We start from the raw sequence: 17,060 nt of genomic DNA on the forward strand, positions 1-17,060 counted from the left end.
TAAAAGTAACAAGTAATTTTCTCTAAAGCACAACGAAGCTCTACTTTGACGAAATGCATTATGTCTTCTTGTAAACTTGAATTTATTTCCCAAAGGGTAGTTAAATTCTTGAAGTATATCTGACTTGAGTTCTCTTAAGTGATTAACAGTGGTAAGGAATGTAGGTGTGGGAATGGGATTTTCCTGTTCCATTTGCATTTTGTCATCCAGTGAGACCTTGTGCATAGAACTCTGCTGCCCTTTGTTGAATGCAGCACATTGAGAGGCCACCAGGCAGCTTGTTTCTCACTAACCACACATAGAATGACATGTCTGTGTTACCTATGGCTACTGAGTATTAGGATGGAAAAAATGAATGTGCCTGACCCTAGTGAGCCCCCTACCTATAGACAGCATGCAAACACTGTGAAAAGCCAGAAAACTTCCTGCAGAGCCGGACTTGGGCATGTTGTTTTCAGTTTTATTTTCTAACATCATGGTAAAGAAATGGTTAGGAGGAAATTTCTGGCATATATAGTTTCTGACACACACACACACACACACACACACACACACACACACACACACACACACCACCCCCCCCCCCCCGGCATATGTATTTTTCCCGATAGTAAATTGCTTTTCACTAATTTCCAATGGATTTTTTCTGAAACGGATAAAGTAAGAGGAAAGTGATTAAGGTAATTTCACTTCCCCCTTTTATATCTAGCCAGCACTATTTTTTACCTCAATACTGCAGTCACTGTCAAAAACTTCATTTAGGATTTCCACAACTAATTTTCAACATACCATGTGAAATTATGCCTTTTTCTTTTGTCTTTCTTACCCATGGTTTTACCCCTGATGTTACTTTGATTTTGGTACCCTGGGTATTGTATATACATTTATTGGAATTAGGGAAGGAAAGGGGAACATCAAAATGGAGAGACAAAGGATAAAAGGTGAACCAATGCAACAGCAATACTTACAAGACAATATGCTGTAAACCACCTGTACAACATGGGGGGCGGGGAGAAGTGGGGAGGGAGGAAGGTGAGAGAAAAATGAGGGAGGAGGTAACAAGTTGGATAAGATATGTACTCACTGCCTTACATATGAAACCAACCCCTTTGTACATCACTTTGACAATAAAAAAATAAAAAAATTTTCCACAACTAAATAAAGCCTTCAAAGAGCTAAAGAGTTACATTGACAAGTAATGATTAGAAATGAAAGTGTGCCTGGCTTGGATTTTACTGTGCCCAACAGTTCTTATCATTTGGGAGTCAATGTGAATATTTTATTCCAAGTCCTGTATTTGTGAATCTTTCATCCATTCAGCATTTACAATCTGCTCTGAAGGACACAGGGCATTTGTGCTTTTTGTTGCTCTGTGCCTCGGTCAGGGCACATATACTACTCTATGGTTAAGAGTTTATGTACTGTTCATGTTGCTAAATGGTAAGCTGTTTAAAATAAAATTTTACAAATTGTTCTACTGGTGAAAGATGCACTATCAATAAAATAAGGAAATAAAATATATGCTGAAGCAAAAAAAACCCAAAGAAAAATAATAAAAAGTGTGTGTGTTTGTGTGTGTGACAGAGAGAGAGACAGAGAGAGTCAGAGAGAGAAGGAGAAAGGCAGAGACAGAAACAAAGTCAGAGGCAGAAACAGAGCAAGAAATGCTAAGCAGGGCCAGGAAAGGCCCAGTTTTGAGGGTGCTAACATTCCCTTATGGATGGCTGCAGGAAGAGCATTTCAGACAGGAATTAGCAGTACCAGCATCAGAGGAGTCTAATTATTTTGTCATATAGACATTCGTATATATTTTTTACAAAGTATTTGAGTTGATGTTAAAATTTTAATTGCTAAACTTTAAGGCATGAAGCACTTGACTGACTAGCAGGCAGGATAGTCTCTAATGAGACTACCTGTGGCCAGGTGGGCACTTTGCTATCTGGTATGGTGTCTAATAGCAGAGGTCTGCTTCACTAAGCTGGCCTTCTCTTGGATGTTGTCAGTGGACAACAGACCTGAAAAAGTACTTGGTTGCTTTACTATTTCTTTTACACTCATCCTGCCATTTGAGCCTTTGAGCAGCCCCATTTCTCAGAAGAGGAATCTTTTTGGAAAAGATGACTCAGGGGAGTGTGGTGACTTGCTCAAGGCTGCTGTCACTGACTGATTCTAGGCTTTATCTGCCTATCACTTGGACATGTTGGCATCTGACTTTGCTGCAGACGACATAGTGTCACTCTATTGGGGACCTGAGTGATCTTTTGGCATTTAAGTCTATTGTGCTGCTCTGTGTCTGTAAGGTAAAAGTCGGAACTCCTGCGTGTGACAGATAAGACCCGAACCTCCCCCCCCACCCAGTGAACTGGCTGCTTCTTACCCCTGCAGGTATGTTTCCTGACATTGCCACACTTGAAGTTTATGTTCTGGTGGTTCAGAGCTGAGATTTCTCTGAGTTTAAAATTCTTCTCTGTGCTTCTTTGTGCATGCAGATGTAATCTCAACCCCCTCTGCCCGATTACCTCTTTCCCCTCACTGTGGACTGAATAGTTGGAGGCCCAGAGGAGCCTCATAGGTCAGCAGCCTTCCTTGTCTGTGGGTGGACACCCATTAGCACTTCTTAAGGCTTTATAGTTGATTCCCTCCCTTGTTTCCTTTCAATATGATCAACTTATCTGAGGACATCTGCCCTCATATCCCCAGGACCTAACCTAAAGAAATATCCCATGACTTAACTGGCAGGATAATAAGTTCAGAAACCTTATTAAGTGCTCTTCATAAGTCTCTGTGAAGCTTCCTGTTCGCTCCTGTGAGTCCTGACTTTCTTGTATTGGAACAAAGTACAGATAGGCATGGTAGCTGGGTATTTTTAAGTACACAAGAGTTTTCCATTGACTGCCTAGTGGCTCATTATTTGGGTCTTTTCTGCATCTTCCCTTGCATAAAAAAGTACTGCTGAGTTTGGAATTAAATGTGACAAACTCCTGATGAATCATCTTGGAAATTGAAATCAAAGTGGTTTCAATTTGTTGCCTACACATAATAACACCCGATGAAGCTTAGCTTTCACTCATTTGTCAGTTCAGCTTATTTCTAATTCGACAGTCCTTTCACATCTTCTCTCTCCACCCCCTGTAGTGAATGTGATGTGGGAATGCCAGCTTAGGTAGATGGATAGAATTTGCCTGCTCTTTTGGATACAAAGCAGTGCTTTGAGAAGAGCAGCACCATCCTGAGCCAGCCGCCAGAGCCCCAGGACCTGGGCAGTTTTCCTAGGTGATCTCTAGTGCAGCCCTCCTCCCCTGCTGTTCCCTTTTTAGTCTCCCTTTTTAGTGGTGATTGGAAAATGGTAAATAAGGAGATCACTTTCTGGTATTTGTCTTATTCATTTTTATGTTTAAGACATAATATGTGACTTGGCCAAAAACTCAGGTGGTGATAATAGTAAAACAGTCAGTTCTTGCCTCCTATATGGCCCCAAATAGTATGTGGATAGAAATATTTATGCAACTATATTTTAAACAAATGTAAGTTATGCTCATTATATATGGTACATTGTGTAATTTTTTTGTACTTGTATTTTACCTTTATAATTGTGAATATTTATCTTGAAGTGTATCTTTCTAGCATTGTTTTAAGAAAGTTTTCAGAACATGAAATTAGTTAAACATGGAAACTTGTTCTTTAGTTTTATAGGCTAAGGAAGCAAACACAGCAGGGAAGAAATTCAAAATTTTATGGTGGACTATTTCTAAAATGTGGTGGTTTTTTTTTTTACAGTCACTAATTGAAAATACTAAGTAGAAAGTGATCTCAAGCAAAATAACAAACCTAGAGGGGAAACATGCCACCTGTTTCAAACTTGCCAAACAATATTACCAAGAAATGTAGGCCATTAAATCAGAATGGATTTATTACCTCTGCTAGGAAGCAGTAGATGAAGTCACTGAGCTTTCTGTTGTTAGGAGTATTTATGCCTGTTTTGTACTTAGAGCAATTTGGCCATATTCTTCAAAGAAATGATATTTTATTCACCCCCTGGAGACTTGGCTTGCTTCTTTGCAGAGGGGAGGGAGAAGGCATGGGGTAGAATCATTCTTCACACTTGGCTTTTTAAATTCTTGACTTTTTATGCAGCTAGTTTTTACAGGCTGCAATATTTTACAGTATCACTTTTAATTCTAAATACATAAGATTTCAAAGCTACCCATAAAGTTTTTCACAGTCTTTTATAAACGCTTCTAGCCAAAAGCATTTGTAATTATGACTCATGTCAGTGAGCTTAGGTGGGGAGAGGGAGAAAGGCTTGACTGTACCCTAAACAGTAAGGAAACCCCCAATGATATCAGCTGTGAGGCTGGGTGCAGAACGCCGAGGGAATTTTGTTGCGCAGGTGTTGAGAGGCAGCTGGCCTTTTCCCAGCTGCAAGACTAAAGCTGCAGGCTGCGTAGTACACAGCGAGCTGAGCTTCTGACCAGCTTCCCACCATCCTGGGAGGGGCAACTTAAAATCACGGGAAAACATTGTAGAGGCTTTACACTTTGTGTAATTCTGGCGGGGTTGTGTGTGAAAGATACAAGTATGAGACAATCTGTCTGAATGAATAGCAAATTGGAATATTTGAGTGAATCGATGATAAGCTTAGGGGAAATTTTTAATAAAATTTTAGTTGAAATATTGGAAGCAATTAAACCAGAGAAAATTCTTAAAGAAGAGAGAGACAGTAGTCATGGTAATAAGAAAATACTCAGCTAGAACTTAAACATGCTTAGCTGCCCAGTCTCATTCTACCTTTGTGAAGACACTGTATAAAATAAATTGTTCCTGTTTCAGAAATGGCAACCTGGATCCTCAGGAGGCAGATACTAACACATACTGACTCAGATGCCAATTCCTTTGCTTTTCCCCTATGAGTCGTTTTACTTTTTCTTAGAACTCTTTGTGAAAAATTGTCTGTTCTCACTTGCACACTTTACACAATCAATTGAAGTACTGAAAAGTCTTCCTGTATACCAAATAGTTCTCAACACTTACAAACCTGTCATCAGACAATTAATAGAATTCCCCTATTCACCATTTTATTAAGACAGCTTAAAAAAGAGATATATTTAGAGAATTAAACAGAATATTATTTTTGGCTAAGATTCTAAAACACTTATCATTAGAGAAGGTAACAAGGGACTGGAAAATACAGCTCAAGTCAGGTATCCAGTTGTACACTTCAGGCATGTATTTTTACATGTGCACATGTGAGAAGAAAGTCCCAACTGAGTATTGTAGAATGACTGTTCAAATTGATCTTAAGTCTATCATTTGTACAAGGATTCTTGTTTACATTCAGTAAGAACTGTGTACATATAGATTATAATTTTAAACGAAATCCTTCTCTGTGGGGTGGGAATGTGGCTTAGCAGTAGAGTGCTTGCCTAGCATGCATGAAGCCCTGGGTTCAATTCCTCAGCAACACATAAACAGAAAAAGCCAGAAGTGGTGCTGTGGCTCAAGTGGTAGAGTGCTGGCCTTGAGCAAAAAAGAAGCCAGGGACATTGCTCAGGCCCTGAGTTCAAGCCCCAGGAATGTCTCTCCCCCCAAAAAAAGAAGAAGAAAAGGAATCCTCTGTTTATCAAATAGTAGGGCTCTTGGATGCATTGTGCTTGTTTTTGTATCCCTGCCACTTTCTACCCTGACGGTTTCAGGCACATTGCTTATTAGTTTCTTACCCATCTGTAAAGCAGTGATAGACTTTGGACAGCCCTCTTACTCCAGATTGTTACCATTAAGGAAGACTCAGTACATGCGTATTTAAAACTAGGACTGTTCCCCTCTGGACAGCTAAAGATTAGAGTTTTTGTTCTTAAATACTTCTTAGACATGAATAGATTAAATGTGCAAAGACAGTGAAATGAAAATTCTTCACACAGGGTTAGACAGTTTCTAGTTAGGAAAGGAGAAGAGATTAAAGGTGTTTATACGTTAGGCATTGGATACATTTCTTGTACTGTTTGTTACCTAGTCCTTCATACCCCCCCTCTCTGTACATCAGTTTGATAATAAAAATTTGAATAAAAAAATAAATAAAGGTGTTTAAATTGTGTAGGGGTCTGTTGATTGTAATTGGTTGGTCTGAAGATTGTATTGGGCTTAAACTCAGGGCCTGAGCGCTGTCCCTAAACTTTGGTGCTGAAGGCCAGTGCTCTACCATTTTATCCACAGTGCCACTTCCAGCTTTTTCTGAGTAATTTATTGGAAATAAGAGTCTCACAGAGGGCTGGGGATATGGCCTAGCGGCAAGAGTGCCTGCCTCATATACATGAGGCCCTGGGTTCGATTCCCCAGCACCACATATACAGAAAATGGCCAGAAGTGGCACTGTGGCTCAAGTGGCAGAGTGCTAGCCTTGAGCAAAAAGAAGCCAGGGACAGTGCTCAGGCCCTGAGTCCAAGCCCCAGGACTGGCCAAAAAAAAAAAAAAGAGTCTCACAGACTTTCCTACCTGGGCTGGCTTCAAACCACGATCCTCAGATCTCAGCCTTCTGAGTAGCTAGCATTACAGGCATGAGCCACCAGTGCCTGGCTTGAAAATTGTATTTTTTCTTTTAACAAAAAAAGCTGTCGTGAATATTTAGTTGAAGCACAAATGAGATGTAGAACTTCCTTATTTCCACAGCTGGAGGGATTTGTAAGGATTTATTGTATATTAATGACTGGATTCTTGTACATTCATAGGATTTTGATCTTAGAAATGCGATCATCTAGCAAAGCTTTATTTTCTGAGGAAACTGAGTATCTGAACAATCAAGAGGGGAAATCTATTGCTCTACCCCAACCCCAGTGGCATTCCCAGGATAGCCTTGGTTTGTGATTTTAGAACAGGCTTACATATGGATGCCTTTTGTGAATTATGTGTATATCTTAGTCAATCACTAGTTTCTAATTCCTTGAGTGTAAGCTTTGGATCCCGTCTGTATTCACATAATAATGGAGACGAGTGTTTTAAAATACTCTATCTGTGCCCCAACAAACTTTGAGAAGAGTGGGGTTCTTTTTTTTGGGGGGGGGGTCCATCATGGTGCTTGAACTCTCTGGGCCTGAGTGTCCCTGAGCTCTTCAGCTCAAGGCTAGTACTGTGCCACTTGAACCAACACCACTTCTGGTTAATTGGAGATAAGAGTCTCACAGACTTTCCTGCCCAGGCTTTCAGCTGTGATCCTCAGATCTTAGCCTCCTGAGTAGTTAAGGTTACAGGTGTGAACTACCAGTGCCCTGGCTAAGGGTGTGCTTTTGACATTCTTTTGTAGATAAGGAAATCATTCCAAATTTCTTCTCTACTAATCAGGGGAACTGGAAGGTTAAAGGAGAGATCCAGTTCCATGTGCCCCTTTATTATGCAGCTGATTTGTGCAGAACACTGTTGGGTTCTAGAAAAAGTGAACTCATGAAGTATATATGAATCCAAGATTTTCTAATGGTTTTTTGTTTGTTTGTTTTTTTTGTCCACAGTTCTTAAGAGGATCAAAAAAGAGACTGTCAGACTAGGTTTGGTAACATGGACTTGACATTGACAAACCTCCTGTGTAGTGTATAATAATGGTCTTCACACATCAGAAGTGCCAACAGCTTACTATTAATTAAGAATATGTTTCTGAGAATCAAGTGTCTGGATTTTTCTTCCTCTATAATTTTCTTTTTATTTATTTATTTATTTATTTTTATTTTTTAAGGTTTTATTATAAAACTGATGCTTCCTCTATAATTTTCTTATACTAAAAATATGTACTGTGTCTTTCTAGAAATAAGTGAATGAGTAGTGGTGTTCAAATGGTTGGTTTATTGTTAAGTAATTCCAGAACCATGACTGCTCTGCTATTCCTTCACTGACAGACCAGTTTTAAACAAAATATGAACAGTTGATCACATATTCTCCTGTCAGCAGTTGGATTCTGGTTTTAGTTTTGAGTAATTTCATTATTACTGTAGATCTGCTAACATCATAGAATCATTATTCCACTGAGCCCCAAATCAAGTGGAGGAAAACTCTTTGTAGTATAGCTGTGAACTCAGATGGGTGTTTGTTTTCTAACTCATTCCTGAAGAAAACACTTTATTTCCCCTTAGCAGTGGAGCCATTTGAAACGGGGTTACTGAACTGTGACTTTGTTATTGAGAACACTTAAGAGTGGTCCACAAAAATTTATCCAGAGGCAAGGAGATGAAAATTTCTTATCGCTATTGTAAATGATCAAGTGGAAAATATGATACAGGTTTATGGTATTTGAGAAGCAAGAACATAATTTTTAAGTGAATAAAAGTTTACAAAGTAGGGCTGGAGATATGGCCTAGTGGCAAGAGTGCCTGCCTCATATACATGAGGCCCTGGGTTCGATTCCCCAGCACCACATATACAGAAAATGGCCAGAAGTGGCACTGTGGCTCAAGTGGCAGAGTGCTAGCCTTGAGCAAAAAAGAAGCCAGGGACAGTGCTCAGGCCCTGAGTCCAAGCCCCAGGACTGGCAAAAAAAAAAAAAGTTTACAAATTAGAGGAAAACAGGAGTCCAGAGGGCTCCCCATACTTTCTCTGAGGCCTGCAGTACAAGCAGCATACCACCTCTGCATTGCAGCGTTGTAACCTGGATTAAATATGAATTAGCATTATGAGGGATCAAATGGGTGCTCAGAAGACATAGTCTTGTTCTCTTTGCTAGTTATTTGGTCATATTTGCACAATGTGTATAAAGTATATTTTTCCATTCCTTTCATAGGCGGATCCCAAAGAGCTAATCAAGATGGTCACAAAGCACGTGACTCGACATGAACACGAAGCCTGGCCGGAGGACATTGTGTCACTGACCACGCAGTTACACTACTACAACGAACGTCTCCTGGATTTCACTCAGGCTCAGCTCCTTCAGGGTCTTCGGAAGGGCGTGGATGTGCAGAGGTTTACTGCAGATGATCAGTATAAGAGGGAAACCATCCTTGGTTTGGCAGAGTAAGGCATACCTTTGACTCGGGGCGGGGGGACGGGTGTTAAAATATAGGAGAACAAGTTGAATGACCAGACTGCATTAATTATGATCCTCTGATTTACATTCATGTTTTCTATTAACAGGGCTTCTTCTGGTGTTTTCACCAGATTGAGCCTGCAGATTTATGTAGTAAAAACTAGACCTATTTTTTCAAAATGTTTTCTGTAACTTTGCTAGCACCATAGAGCTTATGACCAGGTTAGAAGAAATTAGATATAATCAGACTGAAAGCATGCTGCTTATGATGGAACTTTTAAAATTCAGATTGCCTTTATCTGTAGATGGAAATACCACTTTTCAAAGGACATGGAGTTTAGCTTCTTTTTACTGTGTTAAGAGTTGGATATGATATCAGAAGTCCAGTGTTGAGTATTTAGATGCCTTCTTGATCCTGGGTTTCAAGAAGGGGCAGAGAAGTGAACTGGCTCTAGTTCACTCTTCTCATCAGAGTTGAGAAACAAGCACCATTTTTTCTTTTGTGTCTTACACCTTTTGAAAGAAGAGCAGGCTTTTACAAGAGATGGCAGAACAGCTGAAGGCCTGAATGGAAGATTTGTTTTCTAGTTATGGAACTCTCTTTGGTTTTAATACTGGTTTCTGCTTTTTGTTTTAGTAGTTTAGGTTAAATGAGCATAATTCACTAGTCAGAAGATGAGAAAATCTACTCATCATGTGGTTATTAACTATAGATTTTTGTATTTAAGAAGACTGTTGAGTGCATACTCATAAGGCACAGTGTGAGGTACTCTGTACGCTTTATCTAATAGTATCTTCCATCTTATCAATTACCCATAACATAAAAAGATGGCACTGTCTGCCGTGAAGTCTAAGCTTCTACTCTGGAAACTAATTTAAACGGGGCCTACATCTAGTGGTGATTCATCTCTCCTAAAAATCACTTCACGGTAACAAAAAAAGGGTCTTGATGATGTTAATAGTAAGTAATTTTCACCATCCTTTAAATCCCTCACAAAGTCGCCATATCGCCTTGACATCCTCTGACAATTTTTGTGTCAGCTGAACTTCTTTGCTATTAGAGGTCACTCTGGATTCACCTGAGGATAAGGTAGGACTGGGAGGATCAAATGCAAGAGTGACTAGCACTGACTAGCATTCCCAATTAAAAATAGACAAGTGGAATCATTTTCACTTTCTCTTGGTTCTCCTGAAGTCCTCCTGAATTTTCAAGTCATTTCATGTCCAAAAATGACTGTAGGATATCTTATAGTTCAACTTCCTTCCTTTTTGGAAGAGCAATCTGAGAACTAGTTTGAAGGAATTGTTCAAGATCACCAGCCAGGAAACAAGCCAGAATTTCCCTCACTCTGAATGCAATATACTTTTCCTTTGGGCATTTTGTAATTCTTGCTTCCATGTTCATGGTTTTTTAGAAGAGAGTTATTCAGAGTAAAAGTTTATAAGGTAAGGTGTGTCTTATATCATTAGTTACATTTTTGCTAGGGTTTTGGTTTCTCTCTCTTTTTTTTTCTTTTAAGTATTCAGCTAGCATATGCTATTTGAAGTATGTCCCTGAGGACAAATATATGCTTTTGATAAATATATAATGGAATTTTCCCTACATTCTTGCTTAGAAAAATATATACCAGTCTTCGGATGTCTTGTTTAAAGTACCTCAAAGTTCCCAAGGGTTCGCAGCTTTGTCAATTCTTATTTGCAGATGGCTTTCAGTGTCTAGCGTAGAATTGTAAAACCTGTTTTCTCCTATTTTACTACTCTCTTTACTTGTACATGATTTACCCATTCTTCATTTTGTTTACTCATTATGTATCCATTTTAATGACAGTAAGTGCCATCTGCAAGTGCATTATATCTATTTCTTGTTGTTTGCATGTCTTAGATTATACATTCTCGGGGGTCAGGCAGGAAGGGTAACTTTGAAGAGAGTTAACACAGTTTGCTTCCTTCCCACCTTTATCAATGATAAACATCAGTATTTATTCAGCATGTACCTATGCCATAACTGTGCATGCCTGTATAAGAGAAAGTATAAATTAGTAATGGCCCCGGCTCTCAAAGAACTATTTTATCATGTATACTTACTACTCACTAAATGCCCCCCCCCAAAAAAAATTAGCTGATGATGACTCATTTTATAGCATTTGTCTTTTTTTATATAGTTCATTAGAAAACAATGGCTTTCATAATTTTAACTAGTGTGGAAAACAAATTTTTTAAATTTTTATTATCAAACTGTTGTACAAGGTAACAAACAGAAAACAATTTTTTTTAATGACTGTGATACAGAGATTATATGGCAGCAAAATCTGAAGTGCTTACCCTTTATAGGAGATACTTGCTAGCCTCTAGCTAATGAGACTCAGGTATGCCATGGTTTACATGGGTAGGGTGAATATGGTTTTGGTGGTATTTGATTGGTGATAGAGATTTTATTTCTGCTTCTGTGGTTCTGCCCATTCCTTTGCCACCAAGACTTCCAGCATTGGTTTTTCTTCTTGTGGAAATTCAGAATCCTGCAGTAAACCTTAATGTTTACTGTGTACTGGCCATTTTCTTGGAATTCTTAGACCCAGAATCACAACCCTGTTTTCTGGGTTAAACTTTCTCCAGATCTCAGTTGCCTGTAATATAAGGCACAGTTTCTTTAGGCCGGAGGACACTGTGTTTTCTTAGCTGTTGACCTGTTTTTGTCACTTGTTAAAAGTCCATCTATCTTTTTCTCCTTTGACAACCCCTGCTTAATTGAAGCTTATCCTTCAGCCTCAAATCTACGTGCTTACTCTCCCATCCCTGTTTTCCTAGTACTTTGTAATTTTTTTTTAGCACTGTTACAACTATATGTAATTACTGGCTCATATCTTACATCCTCCATTAGGTTGTGAGCTTTTTAAAAAAATATCTTGTTTGTTCTTATATCCTAAACAGCTGGCAAAATACCTACTTTCTCAAGTGTCTACTTAGGGTAGAAATGTAGTAGTTTCTGACTATAATCTCAGTATGCACAACAGTTACTTTTTTAACCTCAGCACTATAGACATTTGCCTAGTTAATACTTAGTTGTGGCAGACCTGTTTTATGCTTTTTTGAATATTCTGGCACCATCCCTGACTTCTGCCAGCTGAAGGCCAGTGACACCCTTCTCCCATTTGTGACTGTCAATAGGTTTCCAATAATGATCAAATGTCCCCTGGTGAGCAGAGTTCCTCTGGGTGGGAACCACTCTTAGACAAGTCGTGGTCAGTTCTAGTGTACGCAGCAGTCCTTCCCCTGGATTCCTGAGAATTGAAGGAGCAAAGTCTGTTCTTCACTGTACAGCCATCCTCATGAGCATCCGTTTACTGATTAGCGCCACGTGTTTCTTTTCTTATCCTCTGTGTACCTGATGGACGTTCCTGAAGAACCCTTGAGGAGAATGTCTACAGCATTGCCCTTTCCCTGGCCCAGCGCTATAGTGTCTCCCAGTGGGAAGTCTTTATGACCCATTTGGAGTTCCTGTTTGCAGACAGTGGGTAAGTACATGATTCATGTGCACAGTTTATACCTAGGTCTTTGTTTTCAGAGTGTAATTTAGAAGAATCTTATAAAGTTGTATAGTTTTGATTTCCCTTTTGAGCTATATCTTATAACATTTTTCCTTTCATATAACAATGCCTTGTTAGTTTTTAGTTTTTCAGTCATAATAACCTTGAGTTAGATACTTTACTTTCTTCATGTATTTCTTAAAGCCTTTCTTGAGTATCTGTTCATAGCATTAGCACTGGGAGTACAACGGCAGGCAAATGAAGACAAATTGGCTGCTTTGGAACTTACAGTTTACAGTGGGAGGCATGATAATTGAATAATGCACAAGTCAATATAAAACTTTGATGTGTGTAAGAGAGTTCGATTAAGGGTTTGCTGAAGAAGTAATGCCTGAATTTGTTATGGTTTGGAATGGTTTGGGTAACCTTTGAATGTTAGAGTGTTGACATTTAACTCCCATTGGGAGGCACTAAAAGGTGGAAACCTAAGCCTGCTATGGTGTTGAGAAGTGAGGTCATTCAGTGATGAGGTCACCTGGGTGGTGATCAGATGTGGAGAATTTGTAAGAAGAGAAAGATGGCCACACGTGTATACACTCCTTGACCTTTGCCATACAATGCCTTGGGACTCTGCCAGCAAAAAGGCTATCACTAAATATGGGCCATTGAGCCTGCAGATCTGTGAGCAAAATGAACTTGGTTATTGTTATTGTTGTTATATGTTTATTGTTTTATATTATTTTTGTTATTATTATGAAGTGGCCTTCCTGAGGCACTTTGTTAATATAAAATAGCCTGTTCCTGGCTGAAACCTAAATATTGAGTCAGAATTAACTGCATGACAAGGAGAGGACACCTGTTTTCCAGATGGCACTGAAGTAAGTCCGAAGGTTTTTGGTTTAGAACCTGCTGAGGGTGTGGCAGAGGGGCTGTGTGGAAAGGCCAGTGAGTGGGGGAGCTTGGTTAAGACTGCGGAGAGGCTCTGGAGCCAGGGCATACATCATGATCATGGCGCCCCTAGCAAGCGCTATCTGCGTCTTTTGAAGAATAGAGGGCATTTAAGGATTTGGGTGAGGGAAAGCTAGTACTGATAGACTAGAGAGTTAACTGCTGTAATAGACTGTTAAGTGGCCATCTTTGGGGTAGTGTTTTGGAAGTATACAACCAGAAGCAAGATAGGTTTCAGAAAGACTGAAATGGTGAAATAGATAGAACTTTCTGTGCCAGTTAAGAAGAGAAAACTAGATATAAGGACAAGTGAAAAGAGTGGTATCCAGAATTGTCACCATATTTTTATTTTGTCAAACATTCAGCTAGACAGAAAACTATAAAGTCGAGGAAGGTGGAGAAAAGGATGGAAGGTAAATATATATCCTCAGATACCGAAGAGGAAAGGGCAAATAAAGAATTAGATCTCATTGATCTGGGATTCACAAGGTGAGGTGATAGAGAAGTTGTACTGTGAGTGGGTTGTGGGAAGGATTGTAGCACCAAGAAAGGAGAATAACTTGAGATGAGCCAGGTGTGGGAGCATGCCTGCGCTTCCAGTACTGGGGAAGCTGAGGCTGGAGGACCACAAACCCCAGTCTACCCCGGGCTGTGTACAAAATCTTGGTCTCCCTGCCACCACGCGCACAAAGAACTCAATAAATAGAAGCGAGAAAAAGACTTAAGACAGTCCCTGAGGGCCTTCCATCTGTACTTATGGAGAAAGGTTGCTAGTCCAGAGGACAAAAGGAGAGCAGCAGGAGAAGGAGAGAGAAATGAGAAGAATGTTACTGCTAGGAAGCTGCCTATAGTTGGTGAGTACTTCAAAACGAGGACGGACGGAGAAATGGGTGGGTTCAAATCCTGTTGAAGGGCCAAGAGGTGCTGATGATGTAGCACCTTCAGTTTCAATAGACCACTGCAATATTAACCTTACATTTTAGTTGTTTATCAGGTTTCTACATGGTGATAGTGTTATTGACTGTAACAGTGCCCTGACTTCACCATTTTCAAAGCATGATATTATGTCCAAGTACATGCTACCTATGATGAGCATGTTGGTGTTTAAAAAACTCCTAGAGGTTATTAAATCTCTTTTTTAACTCATCAAATGGTACCGAAAAGGATGCCATATCTATGCATGCAAGATGCTTTATTGGCCTCTGAATATATTAAAAATTATTAGGCAATCTAGTAATGTGCAAGTCTGTTCTTGGCATATCATTATACTGATAGCTGTGTGATTATGCAGATGCACAGCAATTACAGCACAGGAAATCATTACTCCTGGCATCATTACCTGTGAGCAGCAAAGCACTTAATATTGGTTCAGCAAGTGGTGTTTGAGGCTTTCCATTCCTTATGTAAAAGGACAGCAGTTTGCCTTATTACTTAATCAAACTTGGTAATCTGGTTATTAGAAATCAGCCTTATTAATGCAGTAAAAACCACCCAACACTCATTGGTTGAGTCAGTGCCACTGGGAAGTTCACAGATTGAAACCAAGAGAAATAATGTTCTTTAGGGTTTCATTTTACTATTTCTTTAAAAGTAATTTCCTCCTGATGGAGGGAGATGGCATCCACATGTTGCCATTGCTGAACAGTACATTTACAGCATGTAGAGATAAGGGTGTGAGGTTTGCAGTTAGATCAGGCTTCAAGATCCAAAGCTACTGCCCACAGCCATCAACCCTGTATCTTTGAGCATATTTTTTCATCTTCTTGGGTCACTGGTTTCTCAGTTATAGGAAACATTTCCTTACCTGCAGGGTTTTGAGTCTTCTAGAAAATTTGTGGGAAATCTATCAGTGGATCCTTCAGTACATTGTAGTTTTAACTGTTATTGTTCTTCCTGATTCTGCTTTAGACTTCTGCATCTAAATCATAAGGCACAGAATCTTGTTGAAATGTCAGAGGATTCTTCTAGTATGATATTGGTTCATTAAATGGTATTGATATTATTATTATTATTACTATTCTTATTTTTATTAAGTTGTTATTGTAGCTCAAGCAAAGTTGCTGACAAGACCGATAACTCTGTCTTCTCATGGACTTTATTATATACTGATAGGTAATTCTGTCTCCCCCTTCCTTGCCCGCAGTCAGAAATAGTCAAAGTGTAAGTTGTGAGTTGTAAATGCCATGAAAGAGATGTGCAGGACAGGTAAGAGAAAGGCTTTCTTGGATATAAAGGGGGGAAAGTAACCCTCCCTGCTGAAGAGGAGAGGAGGACAAGAGAGCCAGTCTTAGCTGAGGACATTGGGAAGTTCATTTATATTTGTGTTGCGTACTAGGGCATGGTAAGCTAACGGGGCTGGAACATACCTTTAGAGTGTCACATTTGGTAGGACCCCCCCCCCCCAATCTTTCCCTTCTTGTTTGAACGGCAGGTCTCAAGGCCAAACATCCTGCTCTGTACTTCAATCTCTGCTTTTCAGTCAGTCATACAGGTGATTACCTATGTGAGCTTTCTGGGTGGCCTAGATCATACTCCTCTATGTGCTGTCAATGTACTGTCTAGAGATGGCAAAGTATAAATGTTGCCTTCATTAGTACTGTCTCTTTTGATGGGCGGTGTGGGGGGATGTCCCTCTTCAAACTTTATATTGTGCTGTTTTCTAGTCACTGGCATAACCTGGGAGGACCCTTTTTATCTCAGATGCAAGGATGGGCAAGAACAAGGTATACTTGTAGGAATGAATAAACTATAAGGCATCTGCCTTTCCTTGAATGGAAACAAAGACACAGATTTATGCCCTAGAGTTATTTTTACGCATATATGAGGATTGTGCAGATGTTGCCACTTTGAAAAAATCCTGAATTCTGGCTTTTCTTCCAGTTCCTCCTTCTTTGAAAACCTCTGGTATAGTGTAGTCAGTGTAAGTAAAGGAGAAGGAAAGATTTAATTTCATATTGGCCTATTAGGACTTAATGTTATGCCATAGCATTGAAAATTAAGACAAATAAAAATAAAAGGGCTGGAGAAACAAAGTACAAATGGTGCATGTAGATAGATATTCAGGTCACAGAATTGATAAAATTGGGCCATAGAGTTCGTGTGTGTGTGTGTGTGTGTGTGTGTGTGTGTGTGTGCGTGCATGTGTGTGCGTGTGCATGCCAGTACGTAGGTTTCAATTCAAGGCTTGGGAGAAATTGCTTAGCTTTTTCACTCAAGGCTGGTGCTTTATCACTTGAGCCACAGCTCCACTTTGGGCTTTCTGGTGGTTAATTGGAGATAAAAGTCTCATGGACTTTCCTGCCTGGGCTGGCTTCTAACTGTGGTTCTTAATAATGAGCCTTCTCAGTAGCTAAGATTACAGGCATGAGCCACTAGTACCTGGCCATAAATTTGCTTTTGATCTAAAGGATAAAGGAAAACTTATCAACACTAGGATTTGTATTATACATAAGAAGAAATATTCCAAACTTTAGAAAGACAAAATACTGACCACTACCAAATGGAAGGAATTCTTTTCTTATGTCTACAGTTTGTTTCTGTGCACTCTTGCCACTAGGCCATATCCCCAGCCCTCTGTGTTGTAATTCTTG

At 39.5% G+C, this 17,060-nt stretch overlaps 1 protein-coding gene across 1 annotated transcript in view; it reads left to right on the top strand.

Annotated features, from left to right (window-relative positions):
• Nucleotides 1–17,060, top strand: part of Nbas (NBAS subunit of NRZ tethering complex) — a 248,911-nt gene that overhangs the window by 163,177 nt on the left and 68,674 nt on the right. The window contains exons 41-42 of the mRNA XM_048353401.1: nt 8,756–8,985; nt 12,400–12,510. Of these exons, the coding sequence (XP_048209358.1) occupies nt 8,756–8,985; nt 12,400–12,510 (341 nt within the window). The remainder of the gene's footprint in view (nt 1–8,755; nt 8,986–12,399; nt 12,511–17,060) is intronic.

The sequence above is a fragment of the Perognathus longimembris genome, chromosome 8 (assembly GCF_023159225.1).
Source record: "Perognathus longimembris pacificus isolate PPM17 chromosome 8, ASM2315922v1, whole genome shotgun sequence".
Lineage (NCBI taxonomy): Eukaryota > Metazoa > Chordata > Mammalia > Rodentia > Heteromyidae > Perognathus > Perognathus longimembris.